This window comes from Ornithodoros turicata, chromosome 6 (assembly GCF_037126465.1).
Source record: "Ornithodoros turicata isolate Travis chromosome 6, ASM3712646v1, whole genome shotgun sequence".
In the NCBI taxonomy this organism is placed as follows: Eukaryota; Metazoa; Arthropoda; class Arachnida; order Ixodida; family Argasidae; genus Ornithodoros; species Ornithodoros turicata.
Window position 1 is genome coordinate 18935503 of NC_088206.1, and position 11668 is coordinate 18947170.

The 11668-nt window shown below is 46.7% G+C and overlaps 2 protein-coding genes across 5 annotated transcripts; one reads left to right on the forward strand and one right to left on the reverse strand.

Moving 5' to 3' along the window:
• The first annotated feature begins 8 nt into the window (after positions 1-8).
• Positions 9-2207, forward strand: LOC135399328 (exonuclease 3'-5' domain-containing protein 2-like). The gene has a single exon (XM_064631188.1). It carries the CDS (start codon positions 314-316, stop codon positions 2114-2116), a length of 1803 nt encoding a protein of 600 aa, XP_064487258.1. The 5' UTR covers positions 9-313; the 3' UTR covers positions 2117-2207.
• LOC135399329 (uncharacterized) lies at positions 2147-11427 on the reverse strand. 4 transcript variants are annotated; one of them, XM_064631193.1, is made up of 8 exons: positions 11338-11427; positions 10433-10503; positions 6828-6913; positions 5790-5942; positions 5053-5199; positions 4181-4265; positions 3997-4085; positions 2147-3843 (listed from the first exon to the last, which is right to left on the reverse strand). In XM_064631193.1, the coding sequence occupies exons 1-8, from the start codon at positions 11361-11363 to the stop codon at positions 3778-3780; spliced, it is 723 nt and encodes a 240-aa protein (XP_064487263.1). In that variant the 5' UTR covers positions 11364-11427; the 3' UTR covers positions 2147-3777. The 4 variants fall into 4 exon arrangements, with proteins under 4 accessions (XP_064487263.1, XP_064487260.1, XP_064487259.1 ...); XM_064631190.1 differs by having other exon boundaries at positions 5790-5939; positions 6828-7069; XM_064631189.1 differs by having other exon boundaries at positions 6828-7069.
• Positions 11428-11668: the final 241 nt, after the last annotated feature.

Consider the following 11668-nt stretch of genomic DNA (forward strand, 5'->3'; position numbering starts at 1 on the left):
TTTGAACAGTCAGTGGCGCCACCTTTGGAGTGCAAAAGAGACTACTTCTGAAACGTTTAAAATGCTTCAAATTGCCATTTCAGTCGGAAAAAACACGCAAAGATACTGCAGGGCAGTATGGAGTGTGGACACCTCCCATCCAACACACCTTGCCAGCCTTGTTATTTCGGCAAAAAATCGGCTTGCTTCCACGAGCTGCACTGCACGTGTTTGCAGCCGTATGTGTTCGTAGAGTGTACAGTGCTCTGTTGCAGACAAGCTTCTTGAGTGTTCCAGCAAATGATGCACACGTTTTTAGCAGTCGTTCACCATAATGAAATCGGTTCCGAAAGTTGTCACCGCTGTTATCGGTTCCATATCGTGCGCAGCTCTTCTGTTCCTCGGCAGTTATTTCTACGAGAAACGTTTCCGCAAATATTTGTGCCGGTTAAAGCGTAAAACTGTGATTGTATGCCGCAGTGTAAGTGACTTCGCAAATGTGGAGGATACATTTTACAACTTGTGCTTTAGACGCAAAGTTATGGGGCTTGACTGTGAATGGGTGACGTTGAACGGAAAAAGGCAGAAAGTTTCTCTCTTGCAACTAGCACCGTCGTCAGATTTTTGTGTCCTGCTTCGAGAAAGCTTCCTGGAAAGTCGAGACATTCCAAGTTCGTTAAAGACTATTTTGCGGGATGAGCAGATAATTAAGGTTGGTGTGGCCATCCACGATGACGCTCTGAAGTTGCTGCAGGACCACAACCTCATTGTGAGAGGGTGTTTAGACTTGAGGCACATAATTACACAATTCACTGAGCTCAGTGGTGTGCCAGTAGGTGGCCTTCAAGCTTTGTCATCTCACCTGCTGGCTGTCCGACCAGAGAAATCGTGGCGAATCAGGTGCAGTGACTGGGCAGCAGATAATCTGACACAGAAACAGATAAACTACGCTGCAGAAGATGCTTTGTTGTCTGTACAAATCTTCGACCAAATGGTACGACTCAGATTGTCACTGACACGGTTTCGTCCCTGTTGGTTTGAAAGATTGACGAGTAGCACGATAGAGATGTGCCGTGTTGCTGTAGATGTGCCATTTCGAACCAGGACAAGGTTACCCCGATCCCCTGAAAAGCATGGCGAACCGCATCATACGGTCTCCTCAAGAAAACTGGGCATCTTTAGATCATACAGGATACGAAAAACTCCGCTGTACGACAACTGCGTCTTGCAGGCTCCCGACGGTGAACCCCTCTGCACTTGCGACTATAAGAAAGCTCGCTGGTACCTCGAAAAGGGGCTTGGAACAGAAGTTTCGGAGGAACCTCTCATAGTTCGGCTCAATTTCGAGCCGGCCAACCGTCCAATACTCGACAGCCAGTACTACATTCAAGCAAAAGACAATGTGTGCGTTGTGTGCGGCTCGAAAGAGTCCCTTCTCCGTAAGAACGTTGTCCCACGCGAGTACCGGAAAAATTTTCCCGACGTCATGAAGCACCACATCTCGCACGATATCTTGTTGCTGTGCGTCCAATGTCACCAGCTGAGCAACTTGAGGGACCTCGATCTTCGTTACGTTCTCGCCTCTGAGTGCGACGCACCGTTTGAGAGCCACGAAGTGACAAAGTGCCGAGAAGATCCTGTCTTGCGGCGGATCAAGTCGGCTGCTAGGGCTTTGCTTCGCAGCCGAGACAGGCTCCCGTCCGACCGAGTGGCTGCCCTCGAGCAGGTGCTGAACGATCACTACAATTCCGACAGTGTGACGAAAGAGCTGGTCGAGGAAGCTGCAGAGATCGACACAAAGATTTACAACACAAATTTTGTTGCTCACGGGGTGAAAGTCGTAGAGCACTACAAGAGGAACGGGGGACTCATCAGCTTCGAGACAAAATGGAGAAAGCATTTTCTCGAAACCATGAAGCCAAAGTACATGCCTGCACTGTGGTCCGTAGATCATCATCACGAGCTCCTCGCCATAAAAATAGCGAAAGGTAAAGGGAAAGATACAAACTTGGATGAGATTGGGATAACCCAGGAGTATGTTCGTAAGGCTCTCGAGAAGGTTGGCGCACAGTGGTTGCTCGACGACGATGCGGAGAGTGCAGGCGACCACACCGACAGTGACAATGTAGATGACTGAGTAATATTTTACATGCGTTGTCACACAAAATGCAGGACAGGATCATCTGTTGTACATATTTATTGAATACAGACCGACGTGTTAGTGTTTCTTTCTCCTCTTTTATTTCGTAACGTGTGCTGAGGTGGTGTATTTAGCCGTTTTCCTTTTTTCTATGGCTCGATGTCGGAAGCCAGCATGACACACTATGACTGAGTTGAAAACTGAAAATATTTAACAGGTCGAAGTGACTTGTAGCCCATCTAGCTGGGAATGTAAGTGAATCTAGCGCATTGACATCATGAAGGGCATGGGAAATAAATCGCGTTATATTACTGAATATCGTCGTCACAAACTAACGCTCATCACCTCATTCTCACTCTTAATGCGTTACCAAAGGTGTAAATGCTACATATGCAACAAAAAAGATGTGTCGCTGTAATGTCTCATCTTCATTTACACAAAGTATACACCATTTTCCAGCCAGCCTCGCGCCACAGCGCTTTCACACCCAGCGCATTCCAGCAAGGAGGAAAGCGATTCCACGGAGGAAGCGTACATCCCGTGTGTTTTCCTTCTCTCTGGCATGTGCGGTAAACAGCCTTCGACGTGCTTCCCCAGCTAGACAGCTCTGCGGTTCAAATATGGCAACGTCCACGGGAAAACGGTGTATAGGCAGCTTAAATTCTAACCTTGGGATCTATGTACCGCTACATGGTGGGTCATTAATATTCATACGTGACACACTCATTAAAATAACAGTGCTCTGCCCTCCTGCTTTTGTTTCGTATTGTGCAATTCTCTTCCTTTTCTGTATGACATAGATTTGCATTTTTTCTCTTTTTTCATCGTACTCCTACACTGTATATAATATAATATGCCAGTATGAAATAGCTGTGGGTGGTAATGAGTGACTTATTCTCCGTATGCTTGGCCCGTCCCTAGAGCCTAGTGTGCTTCAAGGACCATTCTCTTCTATTATCCAATGGCACTATACCCCAGTGCGTTCCCTTGCGGTTCCGTCCACTGAAGGGCACGCCTGAGTGAGGTTCAAACGGAACGGACGACGGCGGCATTGTTGTTGTGTTTGTACGATTGTGTTGTTGAGTTCAGTTAAAGGGGCAGTAACGTGCAAAAATTCTTCTCGTGGAATGAAAGATGCAGTTACTTCCTCTGTCACCCCCCTCGTCGCTAAGTCAAGGTCCTCAGAACAGAACTTCACGGCATAGCACGTTGTCCGCCAACCATTGCCACGAATGACAGGGTTACCGCTTCTGATTGGATGAGCGAGGGGGGCGTACGCCTTTTTGTGGCAATTTGGATATACGATAATTGCTACAAAAAGGCGTACGCCCCTCTCACTCTTCAAATCAGGAGCGATAACCCTATCGTTCGTGGCAGTGGTTGGCGCACAACGTGCTATGCGGTGAAGTTATGTTCTGAGAGTGAATGACGCAGTTTCTGCTCCGCCTGTAAGTCCGGCTTCCTTTCTTGCACCTCTATGTAAGAGGAAGCGAACTTTACAGGACGCAGCTACGGCACCGCCATACTCAGAGGTGCTCTCTTCGAAACCTTCTAGCGAAACATAAGAAACAACGGCAACGGGCAGTGAACATCATCGTGTGTAGTTGGCTTCATTCGCTGACGACTCCCTTTTTCCTTTTTGAATAAAGTGTCCGCCGTCAATGTGGAAAATACCAGTCGTCAGGATCCGCTCTTCGCTTCATGTCAGTCACGGTGTAGTTTTTCTGAAAAGAGTAAAAGATAATTTTTATTTACACTGCCTTGAGGGCCTGGGTGCTGACTCTCATCTTTGACTAATTTCTTTGCAAATTCCGTGCAGAAGGCGCGCCTCGCTTCAGTGTAAAATAAAGCGAGGGTAATACGTGTCATGTCCTCACCTGTAACTGCTGAACTCGACTGATCTGCTGTTCAGTGGCTAGCTGTCGTCGCAGTATTTCCACGTTGTTTACTAGACGGTCACGTGATTCTGTTGACGAGTAGGGGAAAAGATTCGTTATTAGGACTGTTCGAATGACGTCGTGAGAATGGTTTGATGTAACGGCGAAGGGGTTTTGATCATACCACTGCGTTTCCGCTGCGTCATTTCCGGTGGATGGTAGCGCTTTACTTCTGTCTGCTGTTGATCCGCCTCCGCTGATTTCTCTGTCTGTAACGGGAGATGGTGTGATTATTTCGTTGTTTTTAGATCGGTGTTAGAATGGTGCTGAGATAGCGTGTGAGACTTATGTGTATTATTGTTATTGTTCACTAATCTATTTTCAGCGTTTGGGACGAGAGGGTGCGTTAGCCAAGCAAACTGAGTGTTCAATGGAACACAAGTGAAGCTCACTATCCTGCGGTCGCCTGTAAAGCGTGCTTTCACTGCAGTGGCGCAGTGTACGCAGGAGAAGCAACATTGCTGCACTGTTGTAATGGGATAGGATAACAGCGAAACGGTTAGCTAGGAGCGTGCTATGTGGTGAAGTTCTTGTTCTTAATTTCTTGTTAGCGCCGTGAAGCAACTGTGGCTATGAGCAGCGTGAAAATGTGAACAGATGGAGAGAGGACAGCAGGAAGGATGGGGAGACAGGGAGCTTAGTGTGCGTCCTGGGCAGACTTACTTCCAGACACAGCACAGTTGGTGGTAAGATAAGTGTTAAGAGTACTATACGCTACCACGAGCGTAGCACAAAAGATAAAGATTAATTTTTAGTGCATATTCTTTCGCTTTACGTTTATTTTATTACCATTTTATATAAGTCGTTAAAGGAAGGAACTGCGTTGGCGTTCCATTTTTCAGCATTATTTAATTTCTCAAGGACAAATGCGTTCCACAGTGCAGGACCCGTATCGCCGTTCACTATGAATTGAGCTGCACGCTTTAAAAAAAAATCGTAAAAAGGTTTCGGAGTGCGAATAAAAATTATCCATCTGCGTTATAATTATTTACTTACCCAGCTATTCTCGTCGGACGATGTTTTAAGTCTGTGTCGGGTGGGTTTCCGTTTTTCTTTGGTCTCCGCCCGTGTTTTCGCCCTGTGCGGCATCTCTCTGCTTTTCTCGCGTTGCGTCTTGGTGAGTCTCTCTTGCTTTGGGCGAACCTGCACCCATAAGAACACAATTTTAAATAGGCTAGTGCTACTTTTAAAAAAAAGAGAGAGAGGCTACTTTAAACTATAAATCGGCTGTGCTTCGGCAGCCGTAGCTATGGAGACCAGCAGCATGAGCAGCCACTTCTAGCCACAGAAAGCCGATATTTGAAGTCGTCTGCGACGACTGTCCGAAGCAGACGTCGTTTGCGGCAGACGAAGCAGGTGTCGTCGTTTCTTTGTCTGGGTTGGTGTTGCTTCCTCGCCCTCTCAATCAGGCTCTGCTCTCAATGTCCTCGATGAATCTATCCAGGTCACATGACTTGAGAACGACACAGACATGCTGGGGTAACGGCGGTATCGTTCTATATGATGCAGGGATGCAAAAACTAGCGCCCCGCTATCACAAGTGCTTCGATAATGCTAAGAACTACGGTGAAATGTAATTTTAAGGTGCCATGCGGGACTGAGTAAAAATAAAACATTTCGAAAACCACTTTCTTTTTATTTGATACCCACTCGGAACTTGCTTTCTGTAATCCTACAAACTTTCGGATGTGAAGACTGCACATTATGTGCGTGATAAAATGCTTAAAACGAACCTCGGTGTCTTTCTTGTGCCTCCTGCGTTGCTCCTCCTGGTATTCACTGTACATTTTCTGTCTCTGTTCTTCGATTCTTCTCAATAGTTTATCTTCCTCCGACTTTTCTCTCTGTCGTTGCTCTTCCAGCCTTTTTTTCTTCTCTTCGATCTGCTTCATTGGAAAAGTAAATAAAAAGAGACACTTTGAATAACCATGCGAGTTACCGTACCGCTAATCTGTCGCGAAGAAAAGAAAATGTACTCAAAAATAGACTGTCGTAACACACTGTATATCTGCAACGCGTAAATCGTGAAATAAAAATTGATGTCGCACCTAGCCGCACGTTTGAACTTTGTACAATAAATTCTAGAAATAAAATGTAGAGAAGACAATGAATTACTTGGCACTAAAGAGGAGCGAGAAAGAGAATCCATCAGTGGGTATACAGTGGTCTAAAATAATTGCTGTGCAGGACGCACTCTAAGAAAAGAGGGTGTGAAAAGGTGGTACCTTCTATACCATATAGGTCAACATGGCGCCTGATAAAGGGTATAAAAGGGTGGTATCATATATCCAAATTGATACAAAAGGCGTACGCCCTCCTCGCTCAATATAAACTTCACCGCATAGCACGCTCCTAGTCAACCATTATTCTGTCGCATGATTTGTTGAAAACGGGAGGGGTGCGCCTTTTTTATGACAATTGTACAGTCCATAAGTGTCACAAAAAGGCGTCCACCACCCTTTTTCATCAAATCATGCTACGCAAAGATGTCATTCGGGATGATGCGGCTATGATGAGAGTGCTATGCGGTGAAGTTCATTTTTAAGAGAGGAGATGGCTTGCGCTGGTTGTGTCGAAACAGTTGAAGCTGGGGAACTGCTTGCTGTATATTCCCGCGAAGTATATCCTTTGCGGGCGCGTCTCCCCCTAGGTCTAGGCCTCTGATTGGTCTCCTGAAACGATCTCCCGCAATGATTGGACAAATCGTTTGAGGAGACCAATGGGAGTCCGCTCCACATTGTGTGTGTGTGTCTTTTTGCACAGGTGCCCACCTGTTTTCGTAGGTCTTCTCGGTAACTCTCAACGGTGAGGTTTGTCGGCCTGGCCCTCCGTCCACCGGGGATTCTCGGGTCGAAGTCTGCGGGAAAGAAATGCCTCCTAAGCTGTGGGGGGAGGGCCATTTCAAGACATAGCCTGGGCACCAGGGACGACTCCGAGCGCGCCTTGGTCGGGATGATGGAGCTCGAAGTCTCCACTGGATGCACCAGCTCTCCGATGAAACGGGGTTTCCGACCTGCGAACAGAGTGCACGCATTCCTTTTGAAGAGGCCGACTGTCGGTCGCAAACTGGGTGGGAATTTACTGGTTGTGGCTGAGCTTGTAGTGTACTTTTTATCCGGGAAAGAAACACCACAGTGTAACGCATCTCCCGAACGATGACAATCTCGGGTAAACATAAACAAGCCCCCGCCACAACTTCCGGTGCCACGAAGACTTCCGGTCCTTCCGCGACTAAGGACGCTCGGAACCAGCCGCCATGCAGAATTATATCTTTCGCTTTCCTGATTTGTTGAAATCTGGAAGCGTAAGCTTTTTTGTGGAAATTTGAATTGCCACAAAAAGGCGTACACGACCCTCTCTCTCTCCTCAAGTCAGAAGCGATAACTGTATCAATCGGCACAGTGGTTGGCGCATAGCATGTTTGCTGTGAAACCCGATGTGGTTTTGAAACGAAACCGGAAGCGGTGAAAACGGCATGTATACTACGATGTGCACAAGGAAGCCTGAAGTGTTGGCCCAAACACAGAAAGGACACGACACGAACCGCTCAAAAGTTACGAGTCCTTTCGGTGTTTTGCCCACAACACTTCTTCACTATAGGGGCTTCTTCACTATGGGGTTCATTCACCAGTTGGCCTGCATCTATGCCATTTTGTCATTATTACACTACGATATCTTTGGCTTTCAAACGCGCACTTCCAATCGTTGGGTTGCACATACTCTCAAAAGGGAGGGGGGGGGGGGGTGATGGCAGGATAGGCTCGCCGTTGTTGGCCACACAGAAGTGGGCGTCGTCACGACTATAGCCAAAAAAAGAAAAGGAAAACGCATAGCAAAACAAAACACAAAGGAAGGACGGACGGATGGAGGATAGAGGAGGTTGAAGGATGGGGATGCTGTGAGGTGCACGAGTTCATCGGGGAGAGTACAGTATTAGATGGGTCGATCAGCAAGGCCTGTCTTCAGCAGGAAGAGAATGAGGTTTCTTGCTTTGGCGGAACGTTCGGCAGAAGAACCAGCGGGGTAGAGGATGTCTGCTAGCGAGCCCGAGGTGGAGCGAGGGAGATGTGTTTCGCGCGCAGAATGGTATGCTCGGCAGTCTCGCAGGATGTGTTCGATGGTTTCGGGTTGTTGACAGTGGCCACAGCAGGCGTCACCCCTAGAGCCTATCTTGAACAGCTGGGAATTGGTGAACGCGCACCCAGTGCGGAGCCTATGGAGCATGGTCTGGATGCTTCGAGGAAGATTTTTCGTGGGAAGAGGAGGGCGATTATGATGCATGATGTCCTGTATTCCAGGGTGGCGCTGTTCAATAAGGAGCTGAACAGACAAAGGGAACTTCACCTCATAGCACACTCCAAGCCAATCATCATCCCGTTTTCTCCCCTGATTTGTTGAAAACGGGAGGCGTACATCTTTTTGTGACACTTATGCGGTGATGGTGCTCGTCACAAAAAGGCGTACGACCCGGAGTGATAACGGCATCATTCTGTGTAATGGTGGGTTGGATTGGATAGGATTGCATTGGAGCAAGCTTTGTAGATGTCTTCTGCAGAAATAAAGGAAGATAAATGCGCCATGTCGTATGAATGAACCGTCTGGCATGCTGGAAACCTAAAGTGTTTGCACTCTAAGAACAGAATTTCACCACAAAGACGTTTTGTGTCAGTTATCACTCGAACCTCGATATAACGAAACTCACAGGGAACACGAGTTCTTTCGTTGTACCGAATATTTCGCTGTGTCGATCATGACGAAATATGGCACCCAATTGTGGCAGAGAATACAAGATATTTCACTGTACCACGAATTTCGTTGTTATATCGAATTTGACACAAAAAGCCGTACGCCCCCCCCCCCCTCCCCTCTTTCTCTCTCTCTCACTCTCTTCGAATCAGAAGCAACAACGTTCCAAGCATCTCCTGAACACTCCTCGCAGATGGCCGACTCCATGCGTGTTCGATCGTATATTGAGGCACGTACGGGTTACTTCAAACGACCTCCACACACGCCTGTCACCCATGTACCGGAAGTCGGGACCATGGTGGTCGGGACCAAATCCTCCCCGGAGATGCCCACATATGTTGTTGATGGGACTTGTCACGGTAAGGCTGTGCCGGCCGTACCGTTACTGTCGGGTACACTCTAAAGACAGGATTTCACCACATGGCACGCTGTGCGTCAACCATTGCAAGGAGTGATATGGATCTTCTGATTCGAAGAGAGAGGGGGTCATACGACCTTTCTGTAGCAATTATCATGTATCCAAATTGCCACAAAAACGCGTACCCCCTTCTCTCTTTTCAAATCAGAACCGATAACCCTACCATTCGTTGCAATGGCTGGCGCACAGTGTGCTATGCAGTGAATTTCAGTTGTTGTTTTTTTTTTGTTGTTGTTGTTGTTGTTGTTTTGTTTTTTTGTGTGTAGCATGTGGAAACGTGGATCTTAAAAAATGAACTTCACCACATAGCACGCTCCTAACCAACCATCATCCCGAATGACATCGTTCTCTCTCCTGATTTGTTGAAAACGGGTGGCGTACGCTCTTTTGTGACACTTATGTAGAAATGTTAATTGTCACAAAAACGCGTACGCCCCGCGCTTTCCTCAAATCAAGAGTGATAGAGGTATATCGCTCTGTACAATAGTTGACCTTCAGCGTGCTATGTGGTGAAGCTTCGTTTTAGGAGTGCGTGCCTAACAGCATGCTAGTAATAGGGTACTTCCACGCGATTTTCACGTATCACAGGAACACGTACAGCCTTTAGAGTAGAGGTTGGAGTCCCCTAATAAAATATTGGAAATATCCTGTGCTCTAAAAACAGAACTTCGCCGCATAGCACGCTGTGCGCCAGCGATTGTCACGAATTATTGGGTTATCGCTCCTGATTCGAAGAGAGAGGGAGCTTACGCCTTTTTGTGTCAATTTGGATATATCATAACTGACACAAAGCCTATCATTCGTGGCAGTGGTTGACGCACAGCGTGCTACGCGGTGAAGTTCTGTTATAGAGTGTGGAACGAGTTGCCCTTAAATTGATTTCCAAAGTATCATCAGAATAAGAAGAAACTCTATTTAGTGATTACTTACTTACTTTACTTTACTTTATTTAAGTATTTGTGACCCGCAGTTGCATCTTTTCAATGTCCTTACAGCCCTCCTATAGTAGCCAACGTTACGACAATCCAATGCTTACAGTAATTATAGCACAGAAAGAAAGGTACTGTTGACGCAAATTGATACAATATTCTCTACTATAAGTGCCAAAAAGGACCTAAACACAGTGAATTCAGTAGCGCTAAGTCAGTACGCGTAGCATACTGGCATCCGCGAACACAGCAGATTTTCTCTCTCTCTCTTTCATTCCCTCACCTTGATCTCTGAGGTGGGCGTATGCCTTCCCCCACGGCTCGTAACATTGTTCCATGTACTTCTTGTCCAACCTGAAAATAAAAGACACGGAGCGGAACGTCACACCACTTCCGACTATTCTTACGTCATTGGAGGAATTGACCTCCGAAGTAGATACTGCTCAGGCAGGCGTGAATGAGCACGTTTCCAAAATAAATTGCGACGCGGTTGTTCCATATTTAGACATAGCATAAAGCTGCGACTGTTCTAATTACTGACGTGACGAGCAGATTATTAAAGCTCTTCTTTTATGCCTTCTATTCTCTCTGTGTATTCCTACGACCCGAATTTCCCGTACACCGCTGGTCGTTCTGGTTCGATGGCTTTCAATTGAGCTCCCGATCCAGCTTTTCTTTCTTTTTTTCCCTCTGGACGTTCCGTAATGAGACACTTGGGGATTAATTGGATTATCGGCCGTCATGAGACTTTCGGCCATAATGAGACTTTGGTCGTAATGAGACTGCGGCCGTAATGAGATGTTACCGGATGTTCCAGTTTGGAATTGGAAGTGTGCCAACTTGAAGAGCCCATGCATATTTTCATCTGTTTCGTGAGCATAGTGAAACTATTTGCAAGACCCACTAGGAATGTAAGACTATCCTCAGAAACGTTTTGGAGGAAATTGATTGATTGCATGAGTCTTTATAATGTAACTTTTGACTACATGTACTTGCATCTATGGCACAGCGATCCAACAGCCCACCAGCGACCGCATGCCGATTTTTAAAAGTCCGAGGAAAATCCAGTGAGAACACGGAAGACAACGCTACCGGTGCCGTGATTCGAACCCGGGTCAAATCCCAATGAACAGTGAAATTTGTCCCGGAACCAACCGCCGCACATGGCGAACCAAACTGGGTACCTACTTTGCCTCCTCTTCCTTTTCCATCATCCTCCTCTCCCTCGTTTCTTTTATTTGCGCCTCCAGGTCCCGAATATACTGTTCTTTCGTTGATACGTGTGACCTTTAGATAACAGCAATGAATTTAAAAAACACGGCACTGGAGCTTCGTATAGAAAAAGGTGCACCACACTGACAGCAGGAGAAGTCGCCGTTATCGGCCATGAAGCTTTCAGGTTGATGCAGCTTTTAGTCTATGTTTTAGGAATGTGCAATGTTTGTTTTGTTTAAGAAGAGAACATCGCACGGCTAGTTCGTGATACTGGCCCATTGACAATCGAATGCTAACATAGATG

Bases quoted from the DNA above. Each gene is read 5' to 3' on its own strand.
- LOC135399328 (XM_064631188.1), top strand. From the start codon at position 314: ATGAAATCGGTTCCGAAAGTTGTCACCGCTGTTATCGGTTCCATATCG.
- LOC135399329 (XM_064631189.1), bottom strand. From the start codon at position 11,363: ATGATGGAAAAGGAAGAGGAGGCAAA. The intron at 7,070-10,432 runs GTGAGGGAATGA...CTCTGTTCGCAG, and splicing joins CGCCCACCTCAGAGATCAAG to GTCGGAAACCCCGTTTCATC. The intron at 4,086-4,180 runs GTATGATCAAAA...ACTCGTCAACAG, and splicing joins GACGCAGCGGAAACGCAGTG to AATCACGTGACCGTCTAGTA.